The sequence below is a fragment of the Lithobates pipiens genome, unplaced genomic scaffold (genome assembly GCF_037356315.1).
Source record: "Lithobates pipiens isolate NorthernLeopardFrog02 unplaced genomic scaffold, aLitPip1_a1.2 Scaffold_16, whole genome shotgun sequence".
Classification (NCBI taxonomy): Eukaryota; Metazoa; Chordata; class Amphibia; order Anura; family Ranidae; genus Lithobates; species Lithobates pipiens.
The window spans coordinates 594,732,911-594,746,412 of record NW_027507748.1 but is presented as its reverse complement, the minus strand read 5'-3'; the positions used below and the strand labels follow the sequence as shown (position 1 = coordinate 594,746,412).

General features: G+C 43.3%; 1 protein-coding gene across 1 annotated transcript in view; it reads left to right on the top strand.

Moving 5' to 3' along the window:
• The window catches only part of LOC143983846 (polyunsaturated fatty acid lipoxygenase ALOX15B-like), a 101,344-nt gene extending 95,793 nt beyond the window's left edge, over nt 1–5,551 (top strand). Inside the window, exons 13-14 of the mRNA XM_077483945.1 lie at nt 4,932–5,102; nt 5,249–5,551. Coding sequence (XP_077340071.1) covers nt 4,932–5,102; nt 5,249–5,428 — 351 coding nt within the window. The 3' untranslated portion in view covers nt 5,429–5,551. The remainder of the gene's footprint in view (nt 1–4,931; nt 5,103–5,248) is intronic.
• The last annotated feature ends 7,951 nt before the right edge of the window (nt 5,552–13,502 follow it).

Here is a 13,502-nt window from a genome sequence, read left to right as displayed (position 1 = left end):
ACTGTACAACTTTCACAAAGACCAAATATACACTAATGTGTGTTATCTTTACTAAAGATATGTAGCAGTATAAAATTTGGACAAAATTTATGAAGAAAAATTACTAATTGGCAAAACGGGCATTTTTTTCACGTGTGTGTGGTGTCTGTCTTTTTTTTTTTGCACAAAAAATAAACCCACTAGTGATTCAATACCACTAAAAGAAAGCTATATTTGTGTGGGAAAGACACAAGTTTAATATGGGTACAGTGTGGCATGACTGAGTAATTCATTCAAACTGAGTGCTGAAAGCTGAAAATTGGTCTGGTCAGGAAGTGGGTGTAAGTGCACTGTATTGAGGTGGTTAAAGGCGACCGCTCTGGCAGTACAAACAAAACATGTTTTTGAAAACCTGAGGGTCCAAAATGTGTATAGGCAGCGTCAAAATCCTTATGTTGGAGCACACTCATCCAAGGCGATTTAGTGTCTTTTCGGTGGTGCATCATACCTCTATGGCTCAGATCTGTAAGGCTGCGACTAGGTCTTTGGTTCATACGTTTCAGATTTAATCAATTTTAAAGGTCATGAGGATATTTCTTTTGGGCGCAGTATACTGCAGGCTGCAGTATGGGTCCTCTGGCCTCCTGTTTGTCTTCTCCCTCCCTTCACTTGCCATTGCTATGGGACATCCCACATATTACGTACTATGGCTCTGTCCTCTGATGTAAGACAAGAAAACTGGATTTTTGAAAAGGGCTTACCTGTAAAATCCTTTGATGTACATCAGGGGATACACAGGTCCCTCCCTTCTTGGTATACACTTGTATTGCTTGGCTACAAAACTGAGGGGTTATATAGGGAGTATACTTGCCTTGGGGCGTGCCAGTGGCCCTATATCCCATATAGTAATTACAGTGGCTCTGTGTCCCCCTGATGTACATCAAAAAAGGATTTTACAGGTAAGCGGTTTTAAAAAATCCTGTGTTTTTTTTTTTGCCTCTTCAAACAACTGCAAGGTGAGCCAGTTCCCCTCATGCTACACTCATCCATTAGCAGAGGGGATGGATGCCTGGACCCATCCCTGGGTTGTGCAACTGGCCTATGCCTTCCCTCCAATTTCTTTAATCCTGAAATTCCTGAGATTCCAGAATTTGACAGTCATCGCAGTATTGCCTTACTGGCCTCAGACTATTTTCTCTCTGGCAATGGATCTCGGCATGTGCCCACCTCACTCTTCTCATGACTCCTCTCCTGTTGCAAGGACAGATCCTACAATGATCCGCAACCATCATGACTGGCCTCAGTGGCCTGGAGATTGAAACTTTACGAACTCTGTTACAAGAGTTTGTAAAGTTCTAATGGCCTCTAAAGAACATCCCGAGTCCCAGAAAGGGGTCAGCCAATGCAATCTACTCTAGAATATGGAATAGGTTTACAAGCTTTGCAGCTGGATGTCAGTTTGACCCTAGTGACCCAAATGTATCTCAAATCCTGTCTTTCCTGCAATCCAGATTGGATTTGGGGCTTGGCCTAAGTTTGGCCTAAGGTGCAAATTTCAGCCATCTTTGCTTTTACCCAAAAGAAATGGTCAGAAATCCTGCTGGTGGAGCACTTCATGAGAGCGGTGCTTGGACTACGCCCTCCCAAGAGAAATGGGTTCCCTCAATGAGACCTGGAAGTAGTTCTCAATATTCTAGCAAACCCTCCTTGTGCTCTGCCTGTTCATTATGGGATATTACCTTTTTAAAAACAGCTTTCCTAATGGCCATAACTTCAGGGTGAAGGGTGTCATACTCCAAGAATTTGGGGCAGCCAAACCTTATTCCATTTGATAGAAGAATTGGGTCTTGGACTTTATAGGCACAGTCGACAGTTAATACAAAAATGTTTTAATCACAAAGTATACATATTAAAAAAAAAACACATTAATGGTACCATACAAAGTGACATACAATACCGCTACTGCATGAAACACATTTTGTCTACTAGAGGATGAAAGACAAAATTGTTCCATATAATGTAGATGCCCATAAAGTATAGTTCAGATGTCAGATATGCGGTGTGATGGTATAGAGTAGTATGCTGTGCTCTACCGGTTATACGCTGTATTGCGCTTCTTCAGGAGCATATATCTTTGGTTGAAAATATGGGATAAATGGGTACATATAGCCATCAATAAAACGGTGGCAACCACGGAAATAAGCCAAGCCAATAGATGGAAAGAAATGGCATAGCTGAATGGATACCGTATGTAGATGGCGTACTAAATATAAGTACCAGGTTAATCCAAGGATGGCAAATGTGGAGATTCAAGGTGTCCAACATAAGTGGTGAGCTTCTCTTGATCACTAGCCCCACAGCGGATCTTTGTTGTGATGGTGTTGTACCTTTTTTGATTACATTTCAAAATTGATCACTGAGAAATCTCTGCTGGACAACATTCTGTGGCTATTTACTAACCTGGGGGGGCTACATTTTATACGCCCTATTTTATTACTAGATTTGGCACTCTTAGTGAAGCTTTGCCACTATTAGAAATTCCCCTCACTCAAGTTGGACACTTTGAATCTCCACGTTTGTCATCCTTGGATTAACCTGGTACTCTACTACGCTATCTACTTATCTATATCATCACACTGCTCATCTGCCATCTGAACTATAATTTATGGGAATCTACATTATATGGAATGATTTTTTTCATCCTTTTTGTGCTCTAGTAGACAATGTATTTCATGCAATAGTGATATGGTGTCACTTTGTATAGTACTGTTAATGTGTTTTTTAAAAATATGTATAAAATTATTTTGTGATTAAAAATTTTTTTTTCAAGAAATCTTTTTATTGGAAAATGGAAAAGGAATACAAATACAGTACAGAGAGATACATTTGTACATGTATAGAACCAGGCCATTCTTAATAAAGCAACTACATGCATATAGTAGTATTTCAGTCCGATATCAATCCAGTGCTAAGGATTATATAATTTATTCATGGTGTCGGAGTGCTCAGGTACATATGGCGGGTTGGTGAGGCTTTGTTGCAACTCAAGGAGATGGGATGGGGAAGGTACTAATGTTACAGCCTCAGCCCCCTATGTTGTCCCCTTTATGTTGGTTTTCCTGTCGGTTGTGTTGGATGAATAGTGTTTTTTAGCTTATGGCTTCAGCTGCAGTTGCATGACTGCGTTTTCAAGCATGCGGCAGCGCACCATCTAAATATGGCCTAGTCAAGAGGATGGTTGGGAGAGAGAGGGGGGTGGGGTACGGTATCTGGGGATAAAAAGGTATGAAGTGTGGGTTTTGTCATAGGTTGATTGGGGTGTGTTATGTTTGATTTAGGCTGCCAAGTTGGGGGTGTAGTTTCTCCACCTGGAGGGTGAGTTTGTTGACGAAGCGATTGATTATTTCATTTTGAGCACGACCAGATGTTATGGGTGTGAATCGGCGACTCAGTTTTTCTAGCTTGTAGGAATATCATATTTTTAGTCTTTTTTTCTAGGTACTCTTTTGTTGATTTAAAGTGAAACCAGCAGGCCCAGAGCGTAGTAAATTTGTGTTGGATTGTTTTGTGATATTTTGATCAGCTCCTCCATTTCTGCAATTTTTTTTATTCGTTTGTACCAGTCTGAAATGGAGGGTGCTCTGGGGCACCCACAACAGGGGTATGCTCATTGTGGCTGCGTTGATTAGCATCATTCCTAGTGTCCTGAAGTAGGGTTCGTCGTCTGGTTTTTGGAAGTGTATTAGGAACTGGGCAGGTGCGTAATCTAGCTTGTAGGTGGTGATTTTTTATTTTTTTTTCTAGACTATTGACCATTTTCCAAAAGATCTGTATGTTGGGACAGGTCCACCAAATGTGTAGGTCGCCCTGTTCCTATTGGCATCTCCAGAATTTGTCAGAACGGGATGCATCAAATCGGTGTGGTACCACCTAGAGATTATTTCGTAGTTTCTCTTGGATGGATACGTTCATGGATCCTTTGTGTGCGTTTCGATATATTGTATCCCAAGAGTCCCTTGTCAATCCTATGTTTAGGTCTTTGTTCCAAGCCTTGCAGGCTATTCCCTCATCCGTCTGTGTATTCCAGAACAGTTTTTGTATTTTAGAGATAGTGTGGCACTGTGGTGTGCCGCTTAAGCATACGTTTTCAAAATCAGTTGGTTCATTCATTCAAGTCTGTTTTGCTTTTTATGCTGTTTATGTAGTGCAACAGTTGCCAGTAGTTTAGTGCGTTTAATGTATGCTTAGTCCATATTGCTTCTATCTGCTCTTTAGTAAGTTTCCTTTGGGTTATGTGGTGTATGCGTAGGCCTGTTTCTGGTTGCTTATCGGAGAGTGGGTAGTGTTCCAGACCTGGTGGGAATTGTGGGTTGGACAAGATAGGCGATAGGGGTCCGGTTGTCTTGGATAGGCCAAATTTTCGATTGGCCCGACCAAAACATTCCATTGTGGAGATTATCATTGGGGGGCTCGTAATATCTGGAAGGGGGTTGAGTTTGGTCCACAGGGTCCCTGTGATGGGGATTGGGGAGGAGTTTTCAAGAATCGCCCAATCTTTAGTCTGTTGATGCGTGTGCCAGTCTACAATTCATTGAAGATGACACGCCCAGTAATATTGCTGTATGTTGGGTAGACCTATTCCCCTTTGGCTTTAGGTTTGATTATCTGGTTGTGGCTAATTCTGTTTTTTTTTTTTGTTTTTTTTTGGGGGGGTTTCATATAGTTTTTGTTTCTGGTAATGTTTTTTAGGAATTGCATAGGGAGTTTAATCTTCATCGTTTGGGAAAACGGCCATTATCAAAATGAACATACTACCAAGTATACTCTACCTTCTACAAACCATGAGAACTGTGCTTTGTTCTGTTTTTTTATTTTATATTTTTTTTATTTATTTTTTAGGTCCTCTAAAAATGAATGAATGAATTTAGGTTCTGTGTTTGTCTCCTCTGCAGTTTGACTTCTATTCTTGGATGCCTAATGGCCCCATGACTATGAGAAGCCCCCCACCCAGCACCAAAGGTGTCACTACAATGGAGACTATTTTGAAAGCATTGCCGGATGTAAACAGTACAGCTGCTGGTATAAGTGCTGTGTGGATTCTCAGCAATGAGCCCATGGATAGGGTGAGTGCCTGGAAGTAGTGAGAATACACACATGCCTTGGGCCTAAAAACTGTATGTCAAATAGAACCTAACAATCTAATGCATTTTCAGGGTCTGCTATGGCATACAGTGATTATTTAATAATGCAAGGTCTCCTCCCTTTGCAGAGGCATCTAGGAGAATATCCCGATGAACGTTTTACAGAAAAGACCCCACAACAGTTCATTAAGAAGTTCCAACAGCAACTGTCTGAGATCTCCAAATGCATCCAGGAGAGGAACAAGACCATACGTCTGCCCTATCCCTACTTGGACCCAAGTCAGATAGAAAACAGTGTCTCCATTTAATGGTGATGGATCTGCTTTCTGTCCTTTTTTCAGTGCTTTGCATCCCTTCTTTCTATGTGTGATGGTATCATTGCAGACTATAATTAAGGATAAATGTGAATAAAATCTTTTCTATCAGTGATATATAGATTTTTTTTTCAGTGAATATCCTTTTATGTAAAAAAATATTTACCATCTCTTCGCTGCTGTGTTCCGCTCAGCAGTAGACCAGCATTTGTCGCCACTGAACATAATGGTTAGGAAAACATATATGGCAGGTCCACATGCATGGTTTGCCTTTTACATTTTGTTCCTTCATTCCACGGCTAGGAGATGCTCTGTATAGCTAGTCCCATCCTCTTTTCTGTGTCTTTTTAGTTTGTTCTGAGCACATGTAATTGCTGGAGAAAGGTAAAAAAAAACATAGTAAGTCTATCTGATGTTCATCTGTTAAGATCTGCACAAGTTTTGAAATTTAACGCTATCTGCAAGATGTCATTTGAATCAAGTCATAGTCTCAGTAAAATAAGACAGTAAGTTGCAACTATCTTGCCACAACTGGTTCATTTTATAGAGATCACAGTTCTGCTTTTCCAATCTAAGCACTGAACATGGAGTATATACGTATAAGAACTAGGGACACAAAGCACAGTACAAAAGATGTTTGAAAACTGGCAGATACTTTTTGTGTTTTGCATAAAATGCACAACATGAGATTCTCGGGCCCATTTTGAAAAATAAAAAGCACTATTTTCCAGATTTCCTGAATGAAAAAAAGTGGTGCTGATCTTTTACACAGCTTTTAGACTCCTTTCACACTGAGGTTTTTTTCGGGTGCTTTTGGGCTAAAAATGGCACCTGAAAAAACGGCACCTCCAGCAAGCCGCATCTTTGGAGCGAAATGAAGGGGTAGCATCGGCAAACCGGTGCTTTGCAGGTTGTTTTAACCCTTTTTTCGGCCATTAGCAGGGGTTAAAAACTTCACACTGGGGCATTGGCGGTAAAGCGCCACTGTTTTTAGCAGTGCTTTACAATCTGCCTAAAACATACTGAAATGACCTGTATTTTACAGCAGGTCACTGCAGGGACATATAGAAATTTTAGTGTTTTTTTTTTTTTTGTTTTTCTGTCTTGTTCACACCAACTCTGGTGTCATGTGCAGTGTGGTGCACTAAAAGGCTAAATGTATGCAAGCGGAACTGCCCCATCCTGTACAGCAGGGATATGCAATTAGTGGACCTCCAGCTGTTGCAAAACTACAAATCCCATGAGGCATAGCAAGATTCTGATAGCCACAAGTATGACACCCAGAGGCAGAGCATGATGGGACTTGTAGTTTTGCAACAGCTGGAGGTCCACTAATTGCATATCCCTGCTGTACAGGATTCCCTTCCCTCAGCTCCCTAGGCCCTCTTTGGCAGACATGTGGATGGGGGGGGGGGGGGTGTACACGCTTCCCCTCTCCTCCCTAGCCAGATGCAGGCGGATTGTTTCAGGAAGGGGTATAGGGAGTGGTGAATGATCACTCACTGTTTATAATTAGTGTTTACTATGCTTCAGTTTGAGCAATTGGGTCCGCGGGTCCCACGGCCATGGAGCTCAGGACCGGGTCGCGAGTGTGCCGCTGTCGGCTAGGCTCTTAAAGGGCAACGTGCCTGTGCCCAGCCGTGCCATTCTGCCGACTTGAATCGGCGTGAGGCAGTCCTTAAGTGGTTGAAAATGCATTGATTACTGTGTAAATGTGACTGGTAGTGAAGGGATTAACCACTAGGTGGTGCTGTAGGGGTTGTCCTAGGGAGTGATTCTAACTGGGGGGTTGTGTGCGACACAGCACTGATCACTGCTCCTGATTACAGGGAGCGGTGATCAGTGTCCTGCCACTAGAAAAAACAGGGAAAAGCTTGTTTTGTCAGCATTTCCCCATTCTTCCCCTCCGTGAGATGATCGCGGGTATCCCCGTGGATATAGTCTGCGGGACCCACGATCACACCCTGCAAACCAGTTCTTAAAGGGCAGCATACAGGTGCCTGTACATTCCCTTCTGCTGTAGTATCTGCGTGAGGCGGTCGCCAAGCGGTTAAAGACTTATGCAAATTATTGTCATAAAGTGGGGACCTGGGTCCTGTCCCAGGGAACATGTATCAATGCAAAATATTTTTTTTTTTTTCTTTTCCTACATCAGGGGAGACACAGCAATAGTAATTACTATGTGGGTTATAGGGCCACTGATGGGTGATGAACACTGTCACACCCTAAGGCAAGAAGTGTACTCACTATAGAACCTCACAACTGGTAAAGATGTGCTGTGGTGAGTTCCACTGAAGCTTCCTTGCTAGGGCTAGCCATGCTGACCAGATCTGTTCTGATGTCCTTTTCATGGGCTGAATGGATGGTACCCGGGCCTCATGTCTGAAGAAACACGTTTTTGCTTGAGAATAATTCTTTTAGAGAGCTGGACCCTGGGATCCAGTACTTTTTGGTAGTAAGGCCATAAAGTTTTTGCTGGCAGGGTGCTGTTGCAGGTCCAGAAATGGAGGAAGTGTAAAGCGCTGTGTATGTGTACCTGGCTGTGGAGAGACCGAGCAGGAGGATGGCTTATTCAGGTTAATGACACAGGCATTTCCCTTTTGAGACATTATACTTTACCAGGCTAGGATTAATGGCGCTGGACTATAGCCTAGCAATGTACATTCTTTTGAGTGCCTCTGCTTTATGATTTAGGCTATGAGTGGTAATAGGACCAGGAACTCCTGAGGCTGCGTAAACACACGGGCGGATTGTCTGGCCAACTAAGTTCGTCAGACAATCCGACAGACACTCCGTTCAAAATTTGCATGAAAGGACTTGACCACACACGATGAGCAGACAGTCCGCTGAAAGCGTGCGCAATGACGTCAATAGCACGTACGACGGGACTAGAAAAACTACGTCCTATACACTGCAATGCAACCTTCGGCCGTGTAAATCCTTTCTGATCATGCGCCATACTTAGTCCGTCCAACTTGCCTACACACGAGCGGACTGTCCGCTGAAACCAAGTTTGAACGGACTGTCTTACGGAAATTCCGTAAGACTTTGTTCGTCAGATTGTCCGCTGAAAAAGTCCACTGAAGCCCACACACGAGCGTATTGTCCGCTGAAACACGGTTCAGCGGACTAAGTTGGACAGACAATCCGCCCGTGTGTACGCGGCCTAAGGGTTCCATCAATTGATGCTGCAATCACCTCAGTGAGCAAGAATGTTAAAGGATCCAACAGATAAGTTGGAACTCCTGTCTAAAAAATAATGTCTTTAGCAATTTCAGTAGTGCAGCCAGTTCATGCTGCAATTGGTGCATCTCAGTCCATTAATGAACAGTTTGTGGAGATTCTTAAAATTCTGCCTGATCAACAGGCCCAGCAATGGGCTGTTATATAAAGACGCACTGTTTTTCACAGTAGATGCTATGAAAGACTGTCATTTAAGCCTCATGGCTTATGCTTGGACTAGTGCATTCTCGCAGAGTTCTGTGGCTGAAAAATTGGTCAGCTGAAGCACTGTGTAAAAAGCTTTTATCCAGATCATCTCTAAATAGCCAATTTTCCCTTTCACAGTGAATGGCTAAGTACGTCCAAAGGATCTCTAATGAGAAAAGCTATTTTACCAGTAAAGAAGTTGTTCAAATATCGCCTTTTAATTGTGCTGCCTCTCCTGCGACAGGGGCATTAGCCTCTAGGCAGTCTCGACTGCCTCACCGCCAGGTTCAAGGGCAAGTCCCCAAGGACACCACCAGAGTCAGAAGGGAGCTTTGGGCAAAAAGCATACTGCTTTGTGGGCTAAAACCTCCTCATGACGGGGTGCAATTCTTGATCTTGCAGGACAGATGGGTGGCTTCTGCAGTGTTTTTTTTTTTTGGTTTGTTTTTTTTCTCTAGGTTATGGCTAGAGTTCTGAGAGTTTCCGTCTCCTCATTTTTTTTTTTCTAAGGGAAAATGTTCCCAAGGATCCAGAGCGTCTTTCTGGCTTTGGATCATCTATTATCCCAGTCGGTGATATCCGAGGTTCCCTTAGCGCAGTGTTTCTCAAATCCAGTCCTCAGGCCCCCCCAACAGGTCATGTTTTCAGGATTTCCCTCAGATAAAACGGCTGTGGTAATTGCTAAGGCAGTGAAACTGATCAAATCACCTGTGAAAAATGGAAAACCTGAAAACATGACCTGTTGGGGGGGCCTGAGTACTGGATTTGAGAAACACTGCCTTAGTGGAACAGAGCACAGGTTTTGATTCAAACCTTTTACGGTTCCAGAACCAAATGAAAATAAGACCCATTCTAGATCTGAATCAACACTTAAACATCCGATCCTTTCGCATGAAGTCAATCCAATCGGTTGTGTCCATCCTGCAAGGAGGGGAGTTTTTTTGGCTTCAATCAATATTAGAAATGCATATCTTCACGTGCCAACATTTTCCCGCTCACCAGAAATTTCCACGCTTTGAAATATTAAATCATTTTCAATTGTGGCCCTGCCATTCGGTTTAGCCCACAGCACCACGGGTGTACTGAGATTCTGGCACCTCCTTTAGCCAGATCATGAGCTCAAGGCATAACTGGTCCTATCTATTAAAAGGTAGATTGTCTAAATAGGCTCATTCAGTCTCAGGTCTAAACCAGAGTTTCACAGCTGTAACTATCTGGAATCCCTGGGTTGGATACTCAGCCTAGAAAAATCCTCCTTAAAATCAAGGAGATTACAGTACTTGGGGCTGATTTTATAAGATGCCATACAGAAGGTATTCTTACCCCAGAAAAGAATCCGTTCCATTGTAGGACTAATTCAACTTATCAAAATGAGGAAAAATCCTTCAATTCAACTGTGCATGAGATTGTTAGAGGAAAGGGTGGCCTCCTTTGAGGCCATCCCTTGTGCAGTTTTCACTCAAGTCTGCTTCAAAACACCATCCTGTCAGTCTTAAATAAAGATCCAGGCCTTTGTTTTTTGTTTTTTCCAATACGCTTGGCTTCCAATGTAGTCAGAGCCTAAACTGGTGGTTTTCAGCAAAAGGGAAAGTCTTTTCTACCTGTATCCTGGGAAGTATTAACAGATGCCAGCCTTCTAGGCTGGGGAGCAGCCCTGGAAGAAGATTCTGTCCAGGTGACATGTTCCAGGTTAGAGGACCTTGCCTATCAACATTTTGGAAGATTCTGGCAGTGTCTGGCCCTAGAATCTTGGACGGTCAGACTACGGGACTGTCCTGTCAGGATTCAGTCCAAGGCCACGTCGATGGCTTACATCAATCACCGGTGGGGGGGCACGAGAAGTCGTGCTGCCCAAAAAGAGGTGAATGTTATAGCTTGGGCAGAACACAACACTCCTCGCCTATCGGCAATTTTGAGTTGCCAAAAATTATTCCGGGAGGATGGTCTCTTCACCCCGACATCTTCCTAGACATTTATGTCAGAGATGTGGTATTCCGGACATGGACCTATTCCCGTTGAAAATAAAAAACAAAGTCGACAACTTTGTCGAACAAGGGATCCGCTAGCAGACAAATTTATTCTTTCCATGGGATCAGTTTTTTACTGATCTGTTTCCTCCAGTTCTGCTACTTCAGCGCCTTCTCCACAAGATCAAGCAAGAACGAAAGGAGGTGATTCTGGTGGCCCCAGTGGGTCCCACAAGATCTTGATTCACCAAGATCATAAAGATGGCAGTAGGAGTCTTTCGGACTCTGCCATTATAGCCAGTCCCTTCTCGCACAAGGTCCGGTATTTCATCCTACCTTACGGATGAAAAATTTAACAGGTTTGACTGTTGAATCCCACTTTATAAAGGATTGTGTATACTTTGATGCTGTGAAGCCGGCTTCCAGAATCCATTTTACTATAGGGTCTGGAAGGCATATGTTTCTTGGTGTGGATCCAGGGGTTGGCACCCCAGGAAGTATGTCATAGGCAGGATCCCTGATTCCTGCAAATGGGAGCTGAAATGAAGCTGGCCTTGACTTCTATCAAGGGCCAGATCTCAGCCTTGTCAGTGTTTTTTCAATGGCCTCTTGGTGCGTAGCTTATTCAGGGGAGAACACAGGTTATTCCCCCTCTCAAGACCAAAATTTAAATCCCAAGGATTTAGGAGGTGCCTTATCAGATTTGCTGAATCAGCTGTTTGAGCCTTTATGAGAAATTCCCTTGGTTCTTTTAACAAGAAAGATACTCTTCTAGCAGAAGAAATGGCAACCAGAAAGATTATCGGAACTACCAGCTCTGTCTTGTAAAGAGCTGTATTTGATCATGCATAAGGATGAGGTGGTTTTATGTCGTCCTCCTGAATTCCTACCAAAAGTGGTAACAGGTTTTCATTTTAAACCAAGATATAATATTCTTGCTGCTTTCTCCCTAGAGCCTCAATTGAGGGAAGAGAAGGCACTACATTCCCTTGATGTAGTAAGAACAATCAGTCTATTTAAAGGCGACCGCTCAGGTTCGCAAAACGCACGTTTTGTTTGTACTGCGTGAGGGTCCAAAACATGGACAGGCAGTGTCAAAATCTACTATTTTCCAAATGGATTTGTCAAGTGCTTGTTCAAGCTTTGACTTGGGAGGGAAGCATTTTCTTCTTTATGTTAGAGCACACTCAGCCAGGGCCCTTGGTGCCTCTTGGGTGGTGCATCATCAGGCCTCTATGGCTCAGATCTGTAAGGCGATGACTTGGTCTTCGGTTTATACATTTACCAGATTTTATCAAATCTATGTTAAAGGTCATGAGGATATTGCCTTTGGGTGCAGTGTACTGCAGGCTGCAGTATGAGTCCTCTGGCCTCCTGTTTTTAGTTTTTGTAGTAATTACTATGGCTATGTCCCCTGAGGTATATCAAAGAAAATATTACAGGTAAGCAGTTTTAGAATTCCTGTTTTTTCGAAACTGACTTTTTTTTTAAATTATGCTTAAAGTGAAGCAATAAAAATGAAATATTCATTTTAAATATTGTGCCCGGGGGGTGTCTATAGCAGCCTTTCTCGACCTTTCCTGGTTGAGGATCACTGGTCTATAGCAGTGGTCATCAACCCTGTCCTCAGGGCCCACTAACAGGCCAGGTTTTATGTATTACTTTGGGGAGATGAGGACTAGAATACTGCAATCACTGAGCAGCAAATGAGATCACCTGGAATGTATTTCAGTTATCTTGCAAACCTGGCCTGTTAGTGGGCCCTGAGGACAGGGTTGATGACCACTGGTCTATAGTATGCATGTAAACTGGCTCACTTTTCCTGTGTTTAGAACAGTTCCACAGCAAAATCCCATTTTATAAAAGTAATTTAAAACTGATCGCGGCTGTAATGAATTGTCTGGTCTCGGCAATATAGATAAAAAGAGCAAGGGGTCTCCCCCAGTCCATTACCAGGCCCTTTGCATCTGGTATGAATATTAAGGGAAACCCTTAAAAATCCATACCAGGTCCTTTGGGTCTGTTATGGATTTTGGGGGCACTACTTTTTTTACTTGGCACAGGGTTCCCCTAAATTTCCATAACAGACCATTCAGGTCTGGTACGTATTAACGTAAATTTTAACTTGACTGTTGCCGCCCTCCGTCAAATCATGGTGGGATAGTGCAGCTCTTGTTCTGGGACACAGTTTGGGTATGCGGCGATCGTGCTGTGTTGCTAGGACATGGTGCGACCCCCGATCTGTGTAAAGAGCCATGGCCGCAGCTCTTTAACCATGTGATCGGCTGTGTCCAATCACAGCTGGTCACAGGTAAACATGTAGATTCCGGTTATCAGCTCTCCTTACCACTCTGTCAGTGTGAGGCGTTGGGGGCAGGACCACCCAGTGATGTACCTGGGTGACCCTGCTCCCTCTGATGCCACAAGAAATCTATAGGGAAGTCCCTGTGGTGTCAGAGTGGGTGGGGTCACCCAGGCATGTCACTGAGTGGCTCCGTCCTCAGTTGTATAAGAACTGTCATCATCGAAGAAGCGTCACACTGCGGGAGCCTCCCATAGACATAGAGGTGGGTCGGCTGCGGATTTTTTTTTACTTTTTCGGTCCATCATGGTGTGAAGAAGATAAATGGACCTCTTTATTTTTTAATAAAGGACTTGTTCCCAAGCTGTGT